Source organism: Alosa alosa, chromosome 20, assembly GCF_017589495.1.
Source record: "Alosa alosa isolate M-15738 ecotype Scorff River chromosome 20, AALO_Geno_1.1, whole genome shotgun sequence".
In the NCBI taxonomy this organism is placed as follows: Eukaryota; Metazoa; Chordata; class Actinopteri; order Clupeiformes; family Clupeidae; genus Alosa; species Alosa alosa.
In genome coordinates, this window is record NC_063208.1 from 13,936,033 (window position 1) to 13,953,423 (window position 17,391).

General features: G+C 43.6%; 1 protein-coding gene and 1 long non-coding RNA gene across 14 annotated transcripts in view; one reads left to right on the top strand and one right to left on the bottom strand.

Annotated features, from left to right (window-relative positions):
* The window catches only part of pleca (plectin a), a 153,855-nt gene that overhangs the window by 57,646 nt on the left and 78,818 nt on the right, over positions 1–17,391 (bottom strand). For 4 of the 13 annotated variants that reach the window (XM_048230269.1, XM_048230266.1, XM_048230262.1 and 1 more), the window contains exon 1: positions 11,387–11,503. The exons of 6 other annotated variants lie outside the window; for them this stretch is intronic. In XM_048230269.1, coding sequence (XP_048086226.1) covers positions 11,387–11,498 — 112 coding nt within the window. In that variant the 5' untranslated portion in view covers positions 11,499–11,503. Of the gene's footprint in view, positions 1–3,500; positions 3,942–11,386; positions 11,504–15,643; positions 15,771–17,391 lie in introns of those variants that run through there. 3 more of the 13 variants (XM_048230263.1, XM_048230261.1, XM_048230258.1) reach the window with 2 other exon arrangements.
* On the top strand, positions 5,837–7,308 carry LOC125285730. Its single transcript, XR_007192052.1, has 3 exons — positions 5,837–5,897; positions 6,418–6,538; positions 6,644–7,308. It is a non-coding gene; the product is annotated as an uncharacterized LOC125285730 (long non-coding RNA).

Below are 17,391 nucleotides of genomic sequence, written 5' to 3' on the forward strand. Positions count from 1 at the left end.
TAAGAGATTTTTCTTCCTTCTGTAATGTATATACTGCACAGTAAGCCTTAGGGGGCAATCTATAGAGCTAGAGGTAGAACCTACAGTTCTAACTACAGGGTTCAGGTCATTTTTACTTAAGTAAGATCTGTTTTCAACTTAAGCTTAAGCTTAGGTTGACTCCTTAACATCAACAATCACCCTCACACTCTGACACCTGGCAGGATTAAACACAGGCACAACAGGCAATAAAGTGCGTGTTGTGTTTGAAAGGTGTAATTACAACTGAGAAAGGGGCTGGATCATCCTGGCATAGCCTGGCACAAGTTTGGCTCAGGCTGGCACCAGAAACATCTGCAGTCTGGCTTGGCATGGCACATAGAACATACCAATCAATGTCATGTGCCTGTGTGTGTTTGAACCGTGTAATGAATGACACTTAGACAGCACCTATGGAATGGAGTGACCTAGCCCTGATGTAGAATACCTCAGTGCCTGATAAAGACCAGATCTGGACCAAAAGCAGCCTAGAACCAAACCAGATTGGGACCAGAACCAGGTGCAGTCTTGGTATGACAACGACATGCAGCACACACATACAGTATTCATATATTTAATTGATATAGTATAGTCTTATGTATACAGTGTATAATGGTATAAATATGCTCAGAGAATGCAATCCAGGAACAGATCCAGAATATACAAGGCCTAACTGTGCCAGGACCAACTGCAGTAGGCATGACTACAGCATACAGTGAGGACAAGCACAAACAAGCACGATCTGTAAGGTCTCAGCACAAACAGACACAGGAACCTCCTACTAGGCTGTTTACCGCTAGCGTTCCAAAATGCATAACAGATAAAAAATAAAATGCTTTCCCTCAGTTTATGCACTCATACTTATTCTGTGCACAAGATGGGTGCATTCTCTTCTGTGTTCACAGGAGGGCGCCAAAGTTCCACTGTGGGTGTTGTAGGCGATACTGACCAAAACCAGTTATTGTTACTGCAGTGAAATAAAATACTGCTCAATCAATCCAAGAACGCTAAAAATTATATAACAAATGAAATACAGATGCTGATGTTTTGAGCTACCCCTTATTTTTCAGTTTGTACTTAGGTGGCACATTCTTTGGCATCCTTTTTTAAACCACAGCCTACTTTCACATGGGTGGCTGTGGAACATGGCCAGTCGAGTGTTCACCAGGTGAGGATTAAGTTCTCGTTAAAACTTGTTTGAAAAAAAAAGAGTTGCTTTCAACATTTCTTGCTATTTATCGCATGGAACATAACATTTGTTTCTCATGCAAAGTTGCATAAGTTATGCATACTTTATAGAAGTAATAGTACATAGTAGTAATAGTAATATGCAAAGTTGCATAAGTTATGCATACTTCATAAGTAGTAATAGTGCATAAGTGTGCAAGAAAAGCGTGTGAACTATGCAAAATGTGGAAAGACTTCGGAAAAGCACAACTTTGCAATAAGTGAGCAATGACTAGGAATGAAATAGAGACGCCCGAGGCGTGTCGAAGCATCTGCAGTGCAGAGCCAAGACCTGAGCATTCCAGCATTCCACCGATCAGGCACAAGGAGCCTCTGGCCACACCCAACACCACCTAACTGCCAACACCTCCCAAACACACCCACCCACCCACACAACACACCCACCCACCTATCCCTCCGTCCACCCCAGGCTGTCTCCATCACCTGAGGAGCCTCTGTCTGCTGAGGTCTGGAGCCTACGGTGCACAAGAAGGGCCGTGCCAGCACATGAAAACTGGAATGTTAACAAACAAGGAATCTTCACCATCTGCACAAACATACAGACAGAGGTACACACACACACACACACACACACACACACACACACACACACAGACCCCTACAAAAACACACACACACACACACGTTTGTTCACATGCACCCACCCACACGCACAGATTTATGAGTCATGTACGAATGGCATGTACAGTATTTAGAAGCAGTTCTAAAGCTAATTTATAGGTATAGGGTTTTTCGGTCACAGAATGATTATAGAGTAAAGACACCTCTGATGACTGAGAAAGCCTGAAAGGAAATAAATGCTATGCACATCTTAGGCCTAAATCATAATACTCACCAAAGATTCAAGAGCTCTCCGCTCTAAGATCTTTGATACTCACGGTAGAGTTTCAGAAAGTATGATATTACTATAGTTTGTAAATTCATTTTTCATTGAAGACTCTCTTTTGTCAGCCACACATGTAAGATCCTTAAAAAGCATGTTAAAGTTCATGATGACTGGAATTGGAAAAACGCTTCACCCTTACCTAACAGTCTGTATGTAATATATGCCATCCATCCTCTCCTGATCATAGATCATATAATTATCTCCCTCTTGTGGTTGTACTGAAATGTTACGCAAATTAATGTTGAAGAGGAATAAATTGAGAGTTACACAATACATTGTGAGTTTACTGATCACTTAGTTTTAGTTTTTTAGTTAGTTTTTTATCCTGACAGAGGTAGACATGAAACTAGATTTGCAATGTAGTAGCCTATAGCTATTTTTTCAGGACAACAAGTACCTCTCAGGTTTCTTTTAGCCAATGAGGTCCTGCAATTCTGCCCTAAAAAGAGCCCTTATTCCTCATATTATATCAATGGCCTTGACATAAAATTTGAGAGATGATGAGATGTTTAATTATTAATTTTGTTTCATTACTTTCGTTAATTTACTTCATGAAAATAATCTTACAAGAATGGGCAATATCTCTTCAAATTTGCACATTTCTCTTCCCCTCACTTAAAAAAAAGAAATCTTATTTGCTTATGTTTGTAAAGTCATCATTCGCGGGACTTTTGTAGTCAGGGGCCAGGGTCAATATTTAACGAGCTCTCTGCTCTTTAGTTTAGCCTCGCTGATGCACAGGCTGTTCCCATGGCAATGTAGGCCAAACACACAGAAGCTAGAACATATTTATAGATGGGTGTTTTTTTTTTTTATGTCTCCACGACCCTCTCTCCTCTCGGAACAGTTGAGCTGTTCCCCTAGGGATATTATTTACTTCACATTCCTAATCATGCATATCCTACGCGTATTTGCATATAGCCTACATTAAATTGCTTGAGCAGTTATAGGCCTACAGAATAAATGCAGTCTTCAGTTTCATGTTCCGCTTCAATCTCATGTTGAAATACACTAATAAAGATATTGATTAGCCTATCACTAATGGCATATGGAATGAAAATAGAATAATTCGTTGCAGTGCAACATGTGGTAACTGTTATGCCTACACAAGTTAGGCTATAGCGGTTGCCAATGCATTACTGGAAGTAAACTCCTCTTATAGCACTACCTCCTCCAGACAAGGACTATTTTAAAGTGGACCGGACAGTAGATAGCGGCGCGTTTTTTATAGTGCTGACAGCTGGCAGGCGAATGGTTAACATGATCTGCCGCCCCCCACCTCAACTCCCGCCCTGAGACCTCCTCCTATCCGATTTAACTTCCATGAAGATCCGCACATTGCACTTACCTGCGCAACACATTCGGCTGTATAAGTGCGGTCCGACCTCTCCGCACGTCATCTCATGTATGTAATTCGCACGTCCATATAAGATTTTAATGTCAAACGCGCCAAAACAGTTGGCCGCCGCGGCAGAGGACAGGCTGCTGCCTGAGCTAGCCATCTTCCAGTCCAAGAGCGTAAAATCCGGGGGTCTGTCGGTCTGTAGCCTACCCCGAAAAAAGTACAGTGGGCTACTTTCAAACTCCGCAACTAGCGCATGGAACACGTTCTTTTGTTTTGAGTAAGTCAGTGAGGAAAGGCAGGCAGCGGGAAGAGCGGGGTCGTCTCAAATTGCAAGGGATGAAATCTTCATTTCCATGTAGCCCAAGCCCAACCCATTTTGTTTTTTTGTGAAAGTGCGAGGTTCTTCTTCACCATTCACTCCTGAACGCTGATCCGCCGCACACTGCTTCTTCACACCATTGAAATGTGATTCGGAGGGACATCCCCGATAGGCTACAGGCTATTCAGGACTCAGTTTAAGCTCGTTCATCAGGACGGGCGGTGTTTAGTATTTCTGTGTATGTAGACCAATGTGTCTAACTTTCCAGACGTTGCGTAATGTGTCCTGGGATGGTGTCAAAGGCGCACGAGACAAAAGTGTTTCAGGTGAAAGTCCGTCGGGAGGATATTAGTGCGTTTATAAGATCAAAGGCATAGCCTACAAAACATATCGACAATGCCAGCATTGCCTTAAATTATGTCTTAGGGCCAACGGTGCCTTTCTTCCAGTTTCCCATGCACTTAAACTTAAGAAAATAATAACAGCAAAAGAGTTCAGATGGCTGTTGAGCAGTCCTAAATGATTTTAATTTAACTGTGAAGACTTAAAAATTACGACCTTCTGTTAGACCAGAGTGGGAGTGAAACAACTGTGACTGGAAAACTGATGACAGCTTAAAGTAAGGGGCGGTGACTGCCAATATTTGAATGTCCGTTAAGCCAGGTGTAAATAAAAAAAAAGTTGAACACAACCACACAGGCTTGCCTACACCCCCACTGTATTGTAGGTATTGTAAAAGGCACTGGCTTTCTGGGTTAGGCATTGTTGCAAAGTAAACATTACAGTTCCAAACTGAAGGGTGAAAAAGCACACTTACTATCACAATTGCATTTACTGCCATATTTTGTGAGAAAATACAAACTTAAAAATATAAACCTACCATAATACAATGATGTTCTTACAAAGAATGTAGGCAATTGATGTGCTCATTCAAAAAGAGAGTATACAAATGAGGATATTCTGTAGGTATTGTAAACAAAATCTTTAAACATGTCAAACTAGTGTTTAACTTAAAAGTAAACAGTAGAGATCTCACAAAAATAGCTCTTTAAAACGCATGCTGGTGAGTCACCGAACATAGTAAAGTAATATTGGTGTGGCCATAGGGTCCTGCCCATTTGGGGATTATGAGTCAGATTTCCTGAGGACTGGGGCCCATTTGGACCTCAGCTTTGTATTAACGACATGGTGTGGTTCAGAAAGGCCTATGGAAAACTAAACAACCTCAAAACGATCCATTCTGAATACACTTCTTCTGGCTAATTCTAAGAGAGATTTCATGCTGTGCACGGTATATTAAGTTTCACGTAGTAGCCAAATTCATGCTTGATGAAAAATACTTTTTAAAAAAAATCTGTCTCTATATGTTAGACTGGAAAAAAATACTCTAAAATAGAGTTATGGAACAGCTTTTCTATTTCTAAAATTGTACAGAAGGCCTATTTTTGGTGACGTTGCATCCTGTAGCATACCTGATATGCACCATGTAAATGTTTACTTAGCCAGCATACAATCTAAGAGCCATGCAAATATCACCTCAATTCCTCCCTTCAGCAGGATCACAACTAAAGGTTTTATGGTTTAGGTTTTTTAAAGGCTTTGCGTACCTCTTCCAAGGCCAATACATGGTGCCCACAATCTGACATATGTTAGTCAAATGTAGTTTAAAAACCTATTCATTTCATAGAAACTATGTATTGTATAACTATTGGGTTATTTGTAACATAATCATATTTCAAAATAATTACAGGTATTATTAAAAACGTCTTATTTTATTATTCTGTATTTTCAAAACATTTTGTAAACTGCTTTGGGACAAAGGCCTCTCCCACATACCTAACCATAATCATCATATATGACAAATTCTGCAATATTATGACATAAGACTATCGTAGACGTAAGACGTGCTATTCTTCTTGGCAGGGCTGAACAGGTGTGTCTGTGGTTTGTCTGTCTGTGGTTTGTCTGTCTGTGTGGTTGCCCAGAGGTTTGCATTCCAACCCAGAGGTGGCATACCTGATAAGAGTTCAACGAGTCAACATCTGAGGAATAAACTCAACCGCTGCCATGTGCTCAGTCAGGTATGCAGTTTGGCTTGCATTAAAAAAGTCAACTATGGTAACCCTTTGTAGATAGGACTTCCCACTTTAGAAGATACAGGGCAAAATGGTTGAGACCCATCAGGATTTATGTCTGTATTTCATTTTGTCTGTATTTAGTAAGCCAATTTCGTCCAATACGTTTGTGCTAGTATGTTGTTACTTGTATACAGCATTATTTCAGCAAAAACAAAGTCATGGACTGTCTGAATTATTTGCTATTGTTTTTTGTTATACAAATGTTTTGAGAATAGCTGTAACAAACTCAGTCACAATCACCTAAACCCCTTCAAAATGGCAATATACATAGTCAATAGTACTTTGGGCATATTGTGAAACATCAAATAGCATTTCAGGGTGGTTGCTTACAGGCCCTAGTGCTCCACAGTACTGAGGAAGCTGTTTACTTGTTTACTATATCTGCCTGATCTGTTTACTTGTTTACTATATCTGCCTGGTCTGTTTACTTGTTAATATTTCTGCCTGATCTGTTTTGTATCAGTGTCGCATCAGTTCAAGATCTGATCCAGTCACTATCTGTGCATGTCATAAAGAGGGAAGACTGTTGTATGCGCCCAGCTCAAAAACTAAACATTTGTGTGACCTCTCAGTGAGTGTTATCGGTGAGTACCCAGATCCACTCCAGTCCTCTATTATCTGTCTGTACAATACTGCGGAGATTGAGGAAATACGTTATGACTTTTAAGAGACAAAAATTCTGTTTACAGGGAAACGAAACACTTCAAAATGAAGGAGCAAGCCCTGATTCATCCTTGAATGACTTACTATGTTGGTATGTCTGGCGGTTTGTGAAAGTGGTGTGGTGGTGAAAATGTTTTTTGGCGACAGAAATATGAGCGTGAGTGGGGAAAAATAGGAGTGTGTGTGTGTGCGTGTGCGTGTGCGTGTGTGTGCGATGGCAAACAGCGTGAGGGTGAGTCATCTGGGTGTGTGTGCCCTGGGCGGGAGCTCTTGACCTTCATCTCACGAGGAACAATCCCCAGCAGCACCAGCAGCCACAGCAGCAGCTATTGGGCACTGCCCACCCACATGCACCACACAACTGGGCATCACACAAAAGGACTACACACAATGGGGGGGGGGTGTCCAATGAGATGAATAAAAAGGATGCATGGAGCTGGAAGGATGGAGAAGAGGAACGGATAGACAGACTTGCCGACATGCCGGAGAAAAGTGGCTTTGACTCTCTCTTGCCTTGTGTTTAAATTTGTGTAACTGACTCAGACAGTGAGACAACGGTTTGAAAAAGTAGTGCTTAACATCCCTGTACCTCTCACAAACACACACATACACACACTTTCTCTCTCTCTCTCTCTCTCTCTCTCTCTTTTTTTCAAACAATTCTGTTAATTTAAAGCACAGGACCTTCAAAGCATGTGTTTGGGAATTCATTCTGTTCCATTTAATACAATACCAGTGCAGTCAGCTTTACCAAGCACTACAATCCGAGCGAATGTTTTCACTTAGTGCACCACAGACATCTGGCTTGACGGCAAGTCAAGGTCTGTCTTGCTTCAGTACTTTAGTGTTTCAGAGACATGCACCTTAAATGCCTTAATTCTTTACCACTGCAAACAACCCTGGAAAATACATGGTCTGTGAAAAATGGTTGATATTACACAATGATTTAGGCATGCAATGTGAGAGGACAGCTCAATTGCATTTGGGGTCTAATACCAATAACTCACTCCAGACACGTATGTACTCTTGATAAAAATAATTATCTGCTTAAAAGCAGACAAAAACATGCTCTTTTATAATTTAACATAAGTACATCATCACAAATCACAAGATGTTCTGGCTGCAGATGCTCTGGAGAGAAACCTTGACATCCTCTTAACAAAAAGCTTCTTGGAATACAGTAACTTACGATCTGGATAAATAAGATAACAGCCGTATTCTCTGCCCTGTGTCATCAACACATCCGCAGCTTTCTGAAGGCTCTACTTGTGTCTGCCAGTCAGCAGACAATAAAACAGGGTGTGTTTTCATGCGTCCAGTGAGGCTTTCAATAATAGACCAAAACATCCCAGATTATGGGCCCGTGTCAAGGCTTCCCTACAGGAAGAGCTTTTCTGGGCCCATGTGAATGACACAGAGGCTATGAGAGGGAGAGAGGGAGTGCAGAGTTTAAGAAGTAAGGTAAGAATAGCATACATTCTCTCTCACTAACTCACTCAAACACACACACACACCCACGTGTGGTAATAGTCACACACACTCTTATCTCTCTTGGTGCTAATGTATCAGTGCCAACACCCTTACTTCCTGCAGCTCCTCATTCTTCAGACAGATGAGAGAAAGAGAGCTGTTTGCAATCTCTCACAGCATACTGAAGTATACCGTGATGAGATGCACCACACACATACCCCCCTCCCCCACACACACACATTCTTTCTTTCTCTAACAATTACTGACAATCCCATTCACTCTCTCCCTCATACACATACACAGACACACACTGCAACTCTGTCCAAGTCTATGATATTTATCCTGGTGTGCACATCAAATACCTGACATGCCACATAGAGCACTGAACCGAGGAGGAAAAGTCAAGGGGATCCACTAAATGTTATGACCGTTACCAGGATACACAGACATGGAGTCTGTCTGTGGAGGTCAGGGGGTTTGAAACCTTCTCTCCAATGTGTGTTATGTGTGTGTGTTTGGTAGTGGGGCTGACATAAGGTTTTATTTTAAGACTCTGGGTAAACCCCGCCTCATGTAATGAAACCTGTCGCCATTCACCTTTAACCTGGATCCCACCGTCCCCTCTTGCCCCCCCATCACTGCACTAGCCTAAGACTCAGCAGTCACACACACAAACACAGCTACCCAAACCCTCTTCAGTCTAACCCAACCAAGCCATGGAGAATCTCACTCACATACACTTCAACTGAGGAGCAAGAACTACTGTACAGCTAGATATAAATGTTTAATTAAAACAAGTTTCTCTCCTCCGCCAGTGGGGTACCTCACTTGATGGATGCTTTGGCTGACAAGCAGGAACTACAGAACCAGAACTAAAATAAGTTCCTCTGTCTAACACTGGGTTAGCATGCTTTCAGCTCAGTCTATTCTGGGACCGTCCGTCCCAGCTCTCTTTTGAGCAGGTAGTGGTTATCAAGCCCTTGTGTAATAAGTGTAACAAAAAACAAGCTCCCCTATCTGCTCTGGCAGAGTAAAACCGGCCTGCTGTCCAGTGTATTTTGGCACCGTCAGTGTCCGGTTTTGTTTTGAGTTAATAATGGCTATCGTGCCAGTGTGTAATAATGAGTGCAAATAGAGAAAAGCCAACGCCCTGACAAGGATACAGGAACCCGGAGGGGCCAAAATAGATGCTCTGTAGGAGGACAGCCAGAAAGTTTACAGCACATATCTGTGATGAGGTCTCTAGTGAGTTGCATGGCAGGGTGAGAGAGATTATATCAAGGCATGGAGGCAAAGGGAATATGCAAAGCAGGACCAAAGAAAGACAGGTGCGGTAACCGCAGAGTATGTGTCTGTCATGGCAGTGGCAGCCACACATTTTACAGTCAAACAAGTTTCTAATGTCTCTACCCCTCAGCCACACCCTTGAAACCGCAAAACACTCACCATCACAAGACAAAAATAAAACAAAGATTATTTTAGCCATTTTTCATAGGTACTGATGCCCAGCAGTATCAGATATAACTAATGAACTGATTCCAACAATCTCGCACCAAGACAGCAATTCCCATGAATCCTCTGCAGCACCTCCTAAGAATGGACACACCTTTATTTTATCAACAAGACCCACTTCTAACCTGCCGAGCTACTTTAAAACACTGTTCGGCATACCACAGTCCATTTCACACACCTTGCCCAAGGCCTCCTTGTACACACACACACATATCACATTCCCTCCAGACACCCTCCTCCATCTCTCACCTGTGTACATAGAACTAGAAACAACATAAAGGACACTCCTAATGCCAACACCACTGATTTAGCACATGCTGTTTTCCATGTCAAACCAATAACAGGGAGTAAATTCATTAATGGGGTTGTCAAGGATGTGTTTAGATTGATATTGGATGGTTCCATAATGGAAAGATCAATTACAGAATTATAAAGTGTGTCTGCACACAAACGAGTATCCATAGCAAAAAGCATCGTCATGGCAACTGTGGTTATTGGTTACAGTGATGTGACATGGTTCTGTCCTAATGACATGCATAAGATATGTCCGTACACTTAGTATCGATACTTAGAGTATATACATAACCAATAAAGCAGGAGTTGTGCACATGTAAGCACATTGTTTAGTACATGTCAATTCTAGCCAACAGTAAGAGTAAAAGTGAGACTCTTCATTTGTCATTGTAGGCATACAACTACATTGAGCTTGGTATCTCTCAGAAAACCAGCAGCAATATATCAACACAAGATAAATAAACTAGATCAAAATGAGATCCATTATCTATCCAAAGATCCATTATCTATCCAAAGACACTTGGACTAGTAAACAATGACAAAAGTACAAAGTATAGAGGGTATAGAAGGTGTGGCATGGAGACGACACACCCCTTACAGTGTTACATGTATGTCACAACACTCCTATCTAACCAGGTAAATCCAACAGCTTGAACCTATAACCATTGAAAGTGCTGACAGCTACATCAATAGAAGACAGAGCACCACATACATCAGGCCCTAAGGGCACCTTCAGCCCTCGGCACCGACCCTTGAAGGGGGTCATGCTAAACCAGATGGGTCTCAAACAAAAGGGAATGCGGAAAACACTCTAACTCCTTTGTGTGTGTGTGCGTTTGTGTGTGCATTCCCATGGAGTCTGGAGACGGAGTGGTGTGGTATAATTAGAAACTAAGTCTCAGAGCAACTCCTACTCAACTGCATCAAGAGTAGAAAAAAAGTCAGAGTGCAAATGTGTTTAGCGAAGAAAAAGTCAAAGCCTTGCCAGTGAGTCCTCTAAAAGTTCAATAAAGTCCTTTATAATCCATTAACTAAGCACAAAACAAGTGCAAACAAACCCATCTGAATTGTCAGAGCAACTACAAACCTATTCATTCATATTCATTACGAAAGCTTGTTACGAAAGCGTGCCTTCTCTTGGACCCAGCATTTACAGGGTTAACCCCCTATTTCCACATGGCAGGAAAAGGGAGGTGGGTGTGTGTGTGTGTGTGTGCGTGTGTGTGTGAGAAAGAGAGAGAGAGAGAGACGATGAGTGAGTGCATCAGCGAGCTAACACGCACTAAACACGCAGAGAGTAAGACGACAAGAGAGCAGCACAGAAGCGCAACAAGAATAACTCTAAAACAACACTGCGACAACCAACTTCTCTCTCACTCCAACACACAGTAGTTTTAACCTCTCGCCATACTAACCCTACACCCAGTTTTAACACAGAAAAGACAGGCAAGTTTTTTTTGTTTTTTGTCCAGCTCTCCCGGCCGCTGCCTTACCTTCCCGGAGCTGCCGCCGCCTCTGCCTCCAGTTCCAGACGACTATGAGGGTCAGCACATGCCCCAGGATGACCAGGGTCGGGAACACATTTCCAGGGGGGTTAGCCGGCATCGGGCCTGTCTTTAGACTGGGGACAGGCGGCTGGCGCTCAGCGGTGGGAGGGTGGGGGGTGAAAGGTGAGTGTGAGAGAGCCGGAGGGAGGGATAGGGTGTGGGAGGGAGGGATAGGGTGAGGGTGGGGGGGGAACGCAAAGGGGTGTGGCGCAGAAAGGACTCAAGGACACCACCCCCGACGGACCGACAGACACGCGGACGAGCGAGTGAGCGAGCGGCCGAGTGAGTTCCGAGCGACGCCAGCAGGCGAGCGACAAAGGGAAAGCCGGGAGCGAGGCAGCCCCCCCTCTTCTTTCTCTTTTTTTCTTTCTTGCTTTTTTTCCTTCTATGACTCAGACGAGTGGTATAAAACTCCACTCCCCCCTTTCTCTCTCTCCCCTCGTCTTTCACAACCACTGGCCGTTTGCTAGAGTACGTCTGGCTTGCGTTATTTTCCACTCCTCTTCTCCTCTCCTCTCTGCGGTGACTCCCTTCTCTTTCCAGCTTAGACTCACTCAGAAGTATCTCATCATGTCTTTGGCTTCTGTACTCTGGGAGAAGACTTGCACTTCTGGTGGTCGGTGGTGGTGCCTCTAGTTCCAGTTAATAATACATGAGTCGTTTTTTTTCTCTTCTCTCTCTCTCCTCTCTCTCCTCTCTCTCTCTCTCTCTCTCTCCCTTTCTCTCTCTCTCTCTCTCTCTCAAAATGTACTCCTAGACAAACTCATGCTGTATAAACATAAGTGAGTGTGTGTGCAATACACAAAGACATCCAGACTCACAAACACTCTCTCTCTCTCACACACACACACACACACACACACACACAAAAGCTGGTCTACACCCAGCGCTGATAAGGATAGTCATTAAGAGCCCTGAACATGAAACCTTGTCCAGTTTATGCGGCACTGTCAGGAAATGTGCTCTTATTTTTGTCCCTGCATTCATTTCATTGACGCACTTCTGCAGAAAATCAATATGATCCCCCAAAACATAAATCAAGCAGTGCAGTCAAGCAGTCTCTGCACTTTAAAGCCCCAAATTTCATTATATAACACACTCTACCACTAATTTCTTCCTCATGCGCAAACTCCAAACATATGCCCATTCACTCTGCACCAGAGAGGAACATAACAGCACACTGTTTCACTTCCAAACAATAAAGTGTCTAAGGAGCAAGCAGCTCTCAGAATAAATGTGCTTTTTCAAAATACCAAAACAGCACTTCGTTTTCCACGGCACCACTGGAGCATTACCCTATTGTGAAAGTGTAATCATTTTAAAGGAATGGAATTTAATGGAATTCCTGAGTGACAGTCTCTTCTTTAGGAGGAATGATTAATGATGTTAACTTTTACAACTGAGAGATATTTCTGGCTTTAAGGCGGCCGACAGGTGCCCTATACACACACTTTGCCCATGCAAAGATCAGGTCGGTATCGAATCAAGTCTCAGCTGTGCCCTCGTATCAGGCCAGCGTGCAGGAGGGGAGACAGGGAAGGGAATGGTTGGGTTTTCTGTACTTGCAAAACTAGACCAAGGGGACAAACATTATTTACTCAAATGTGCACTGCAGTCGCAAAGGGCTGTGCAGCGCTGCGGTGGATACAGGGCACCACAGCAAGCTGTGTTTGTTTGGCGACACAAGATCAAACATAAGCACATGCTCACACAAATTAACACAGACACACATACACACACACACACACACAAACACACACAGAGTGTGTGTGAGAGAGAGAGAGAGACCACATTTAGAGGACACTAAACACAAGACAAAAAAGATCTGAAGACTAAACACATGACAAAACCCTTGCAAAGGTCATACCACACACACACCACACACACACACACACACAAACACACAAACACACACACTACACGTCAAACTCATTGGGGGCAGCATGAGAGAGAGACTTTCTGTATGACGAAACAAATGTCACAGAAACCCAACACCGCCACGAGTGTGACCCTCTTTGGTGGAAAGAAGGGGGTGACATTACATGGTCACGCACAGCCCAGTTAAGGGCCAGGAATAAACCCTGACCATTGAACTCATGTAGAGGAGAGAGGACAGACGCAGCACAGAGAAGAGAGGAGGAATGCTGGCAGCTGGACTCCGTAAAAGAGTGAAAGGTGTGGGGGTCACGGTCTCACCCAGGGAAATACCGTCGGGGTCTGACCACACACACACACACACACACACACGCACGCACATACACATGTATATGCACACTCACACAGCAAACAAACAAACAAACAAAACAACCAAAAAAAACATCTTAACCTCTAAAACAATAAATATTGAACAAACACACTAAACAGATACATATGCATATGGTACATAACCTGCACAGGCTAATAATGATTATCAAATACTTAGCCCTGTGCCATTAATTTTTAATGATAACCCTTAAAGCTCACAAGCAATTGTGCACATGTTTGCCATTAAGTAGAAGAACCTAAATTCATTAAAAAGGCCCTTCAAACCATTTGGCAAAACAACACACACCACATCACTGGCTTAAGGAGGTGCTGATTATGGTAACTTGGTCCAGGCCATGATTTTCCTGGCAGGCAGACCTGGCCAGGATGACGTTAAATGTGGGTGACAATGCAGCCCTGATTGAGGAGCTACTGACAGGCCTTTCGGAAGCAGCATCTTACTACCCAGCAAATATACACTAATACATCAAGCACCTGGTGAAGATCCTGCTGTTAGCGAACACATAGTTACTGGTATAATATATACAACTTCATGATCAAAGAGTAAAGGAGAGAATGGCAGGATATGAGTCACTCATCATCAGAGACAATGCGAGCCTGATATGATCAGGACCATGCAAATAAATTGGCCCAACATCTACTGCCAAAAGGCAGCAGGAGTAACCGAAAACATTCTACAACAATTTCTACTTTAAAATGCCAAAATATCTGTACTAATATCGTGTTCAAAGGAAGAACTTTGATTTGGCATCACAGTATGAAACTACAGTATATTGACAATAGAATCTTTTGAGCTGAACTCAGATGTCAGATTAGTGCAGACGGTGTGCAAGATGCCAATGCCTTAAGCACGTGACCAAGTAGAGAGCACTGTACAATACAACTTTATTAATCTCCCCTGAGGGCAGCTGGGTTAGGTGCACAGACACAGAAACTGACGCACACAGACGTGCCTGTCACTTTGCCTGGGCTCTATGGCACTCTGGGATGACTAACATGGCCGGGCTGCTCTGTTACGAAACCGAGAGCTATGAAATGGTGGAGAGGAAACTGGCACGATCCAAAATGGCACCGGCACCACAGCAGACAAGCACAGCCAGAACAGAGGAAACCGGCAAACTCCAAAATGACAACCATGGGAAACAAGCACTGCCAGAACAGAAGGAACCGGCAAACTCCAAAATGACAACCATGGGAAACAAGCACTGCCAGAGCAGAGGAAACCGGCATAATCTAAAATGGCATCACAACACTCTAAAATGGCGCCATGGAACACAACCACAGCCAGAACAGAGGGAACCGGCAAACTCCAAAATGGCACCACAACACTCCAAAATGGCACCTCAACAGACAACCACAGCCAGAACAGAAGAACCAGTAATGGCACCATATGACTACCACTACCAAAACAGTGCCCCCTGGAGCAAGATTATAACACCATGGCATGAGATGCCATAAAAGACAGAAGGGGTTCCCAAGATGCCCATAAAATGGCCAGTCTTAAGACCTCACAGTTCTCTCAAAGCACTTCCCACAAACAACATGAACTCCTTGAACCAAGTAGTACCCTATTCTAACATCTCTCATTATGACAGCTACAGGGCATTTCATAATAGCCAAGAAATGCAAAATGAGATATATCTGTCAGATCAAAATAGCATCAACAAACGCAAACATAACATTTTGGAAAACATGTCACACACAGGATTCTGTGCTAAAAAATCCAAAATCCACAAAAAGCAATTAGCAAGTTGGAGGCCACAGACTGACGGTGCACACATGCACATCACATGGGCCAAGAACCAAACCTTCCTCTAGGTTGAACCCCCTCTCTCCCTCCATCCACCCTGCAACTGGTGCCACCCCCCCATTACCCCAATTACCCTCCCATAGCCCCACCCTGAACACGGCCGGTCCCAATCCCAGTCTCCCACCTACCGGCCGCTTCCACAGGCGAGAGTGGTGACGGACTGCGGAGGTAGCCGTGGCTGCGAGGTTGGCGGCCACGGGCGCAGCAGCAACAACAGAATCGGCGGAGACACCGGTGCATGATGTCTGTTCCTTCCTGCCCCAAACTGGCCTTCGCGTCTCAGAACACACTGACACTAACGGCGAACACGCTGTCTGACCTCACGATATTGTGTTCTGATTGAAAGCAGAGGGGCGTAGAGCAGGGAGGAAGAGATTCAGAGAGAGAGAGAGAGGAAGGAGGGAGGGAAAAGGGAGAGAGAGCTGAAGAGGGGGGAGAGAGAGAGACCATGTGTGGAAAGAGAATGGAAATGAAAAAAAAAAAAAACACACACACACACACACACACACACACACACACACACACACACACACACACACACACACACACACACACACACACACACACACACACACACATAACAACCCACAACTCCAGAGTTGCAGTTATGGGATGGAGAAAAACTGTACTTTTTGCAATTTTGTTCTCAACTGTGAGAATGCCATCCCACTGGGGTAGCATTATTCTGATACCGAACATCTGGACGTGGTCCATGAACATAATTGTCTACAAAAATACACACTCACACACACATCACACAACCACAGGCATGGTTGTACACACACACACACACACACACACACACACACACACACACACACACACCACTAAATTGTTGCATTTATTTTTTCAAACACTGGAGAAAACGTGTGGAAAATGTAGCTTGCCCATAGAGCGAGGAGGCCCTTCTCTAAGACAAAGAGCTCCTTTGAGAGCCATAAAGTCTGCTCAGCAGCTGGAAGGAGCCTTGTGTGTGTGTGTGCGTGTGCAGCAGTTTGACTTGAATGCAATAAGATGGATAAGAATCTAACCAATTATCTTGCAACTATGAGACACACTGACATACCGTTTGACAATCATGACTAGGGACTGGTGCTCTTGCAATCACTCCTATAACCATAATGGCACTATCTCAGTTGTCTACATATACTTATCATGTACAACGTCACTTCAAGTTATAATATCATTTTTGCATATATCTTATTAATAAAGTTGACGTAAACTGTAATCCGTACATGAAAATTAAAGAAAGAACTGAATTCTGGGTATGCTGTAGACAAAGGCATCATTTCTTACCCACAATGCTTTTGGCTACTGATGTCACTGGAAAAGGCCAACAAGTGACATTGGATCGCTCTTATTTACATGACACCAGCCACAGAAACGTGTGTGTGTGTGTGTGTGTGTGGTGTGAGCACATGTGTGAATGCATTTACAGGCAAATGTAAACACCATGTTAAACCACATTAGTGAATTTCACAAGCAGTTCATGAAATACACACACACATCGATGACACACACAGGTACACACATAACTAGCAGAGCACACTCTTTCCCTTTCAGATAGTAGATTCTAGAACTTTCAGTTCTGGGATAGATCAAAGATTAGGTTTCAGACTAGGACCAAATCTGTGGTTATCAGAGGCTTCTCCTCCCTAAAGCCACACCCGAGCTGTAATCTGACACAAGAGGACACTAACACTGCCATGTGTCCCCAGATAAACTCTCCACACATTGAATATGAGATAAAGGCAGCCAATCCACAACCACCCACCACCTCCACCCCCCCCCCCCCCACCCCCACACACACCCACCCACTCTCCTGCCTTCCTGAGGCCCTTTCCCCAGTCATGAGATGAATAGAGGTCCTACCTTG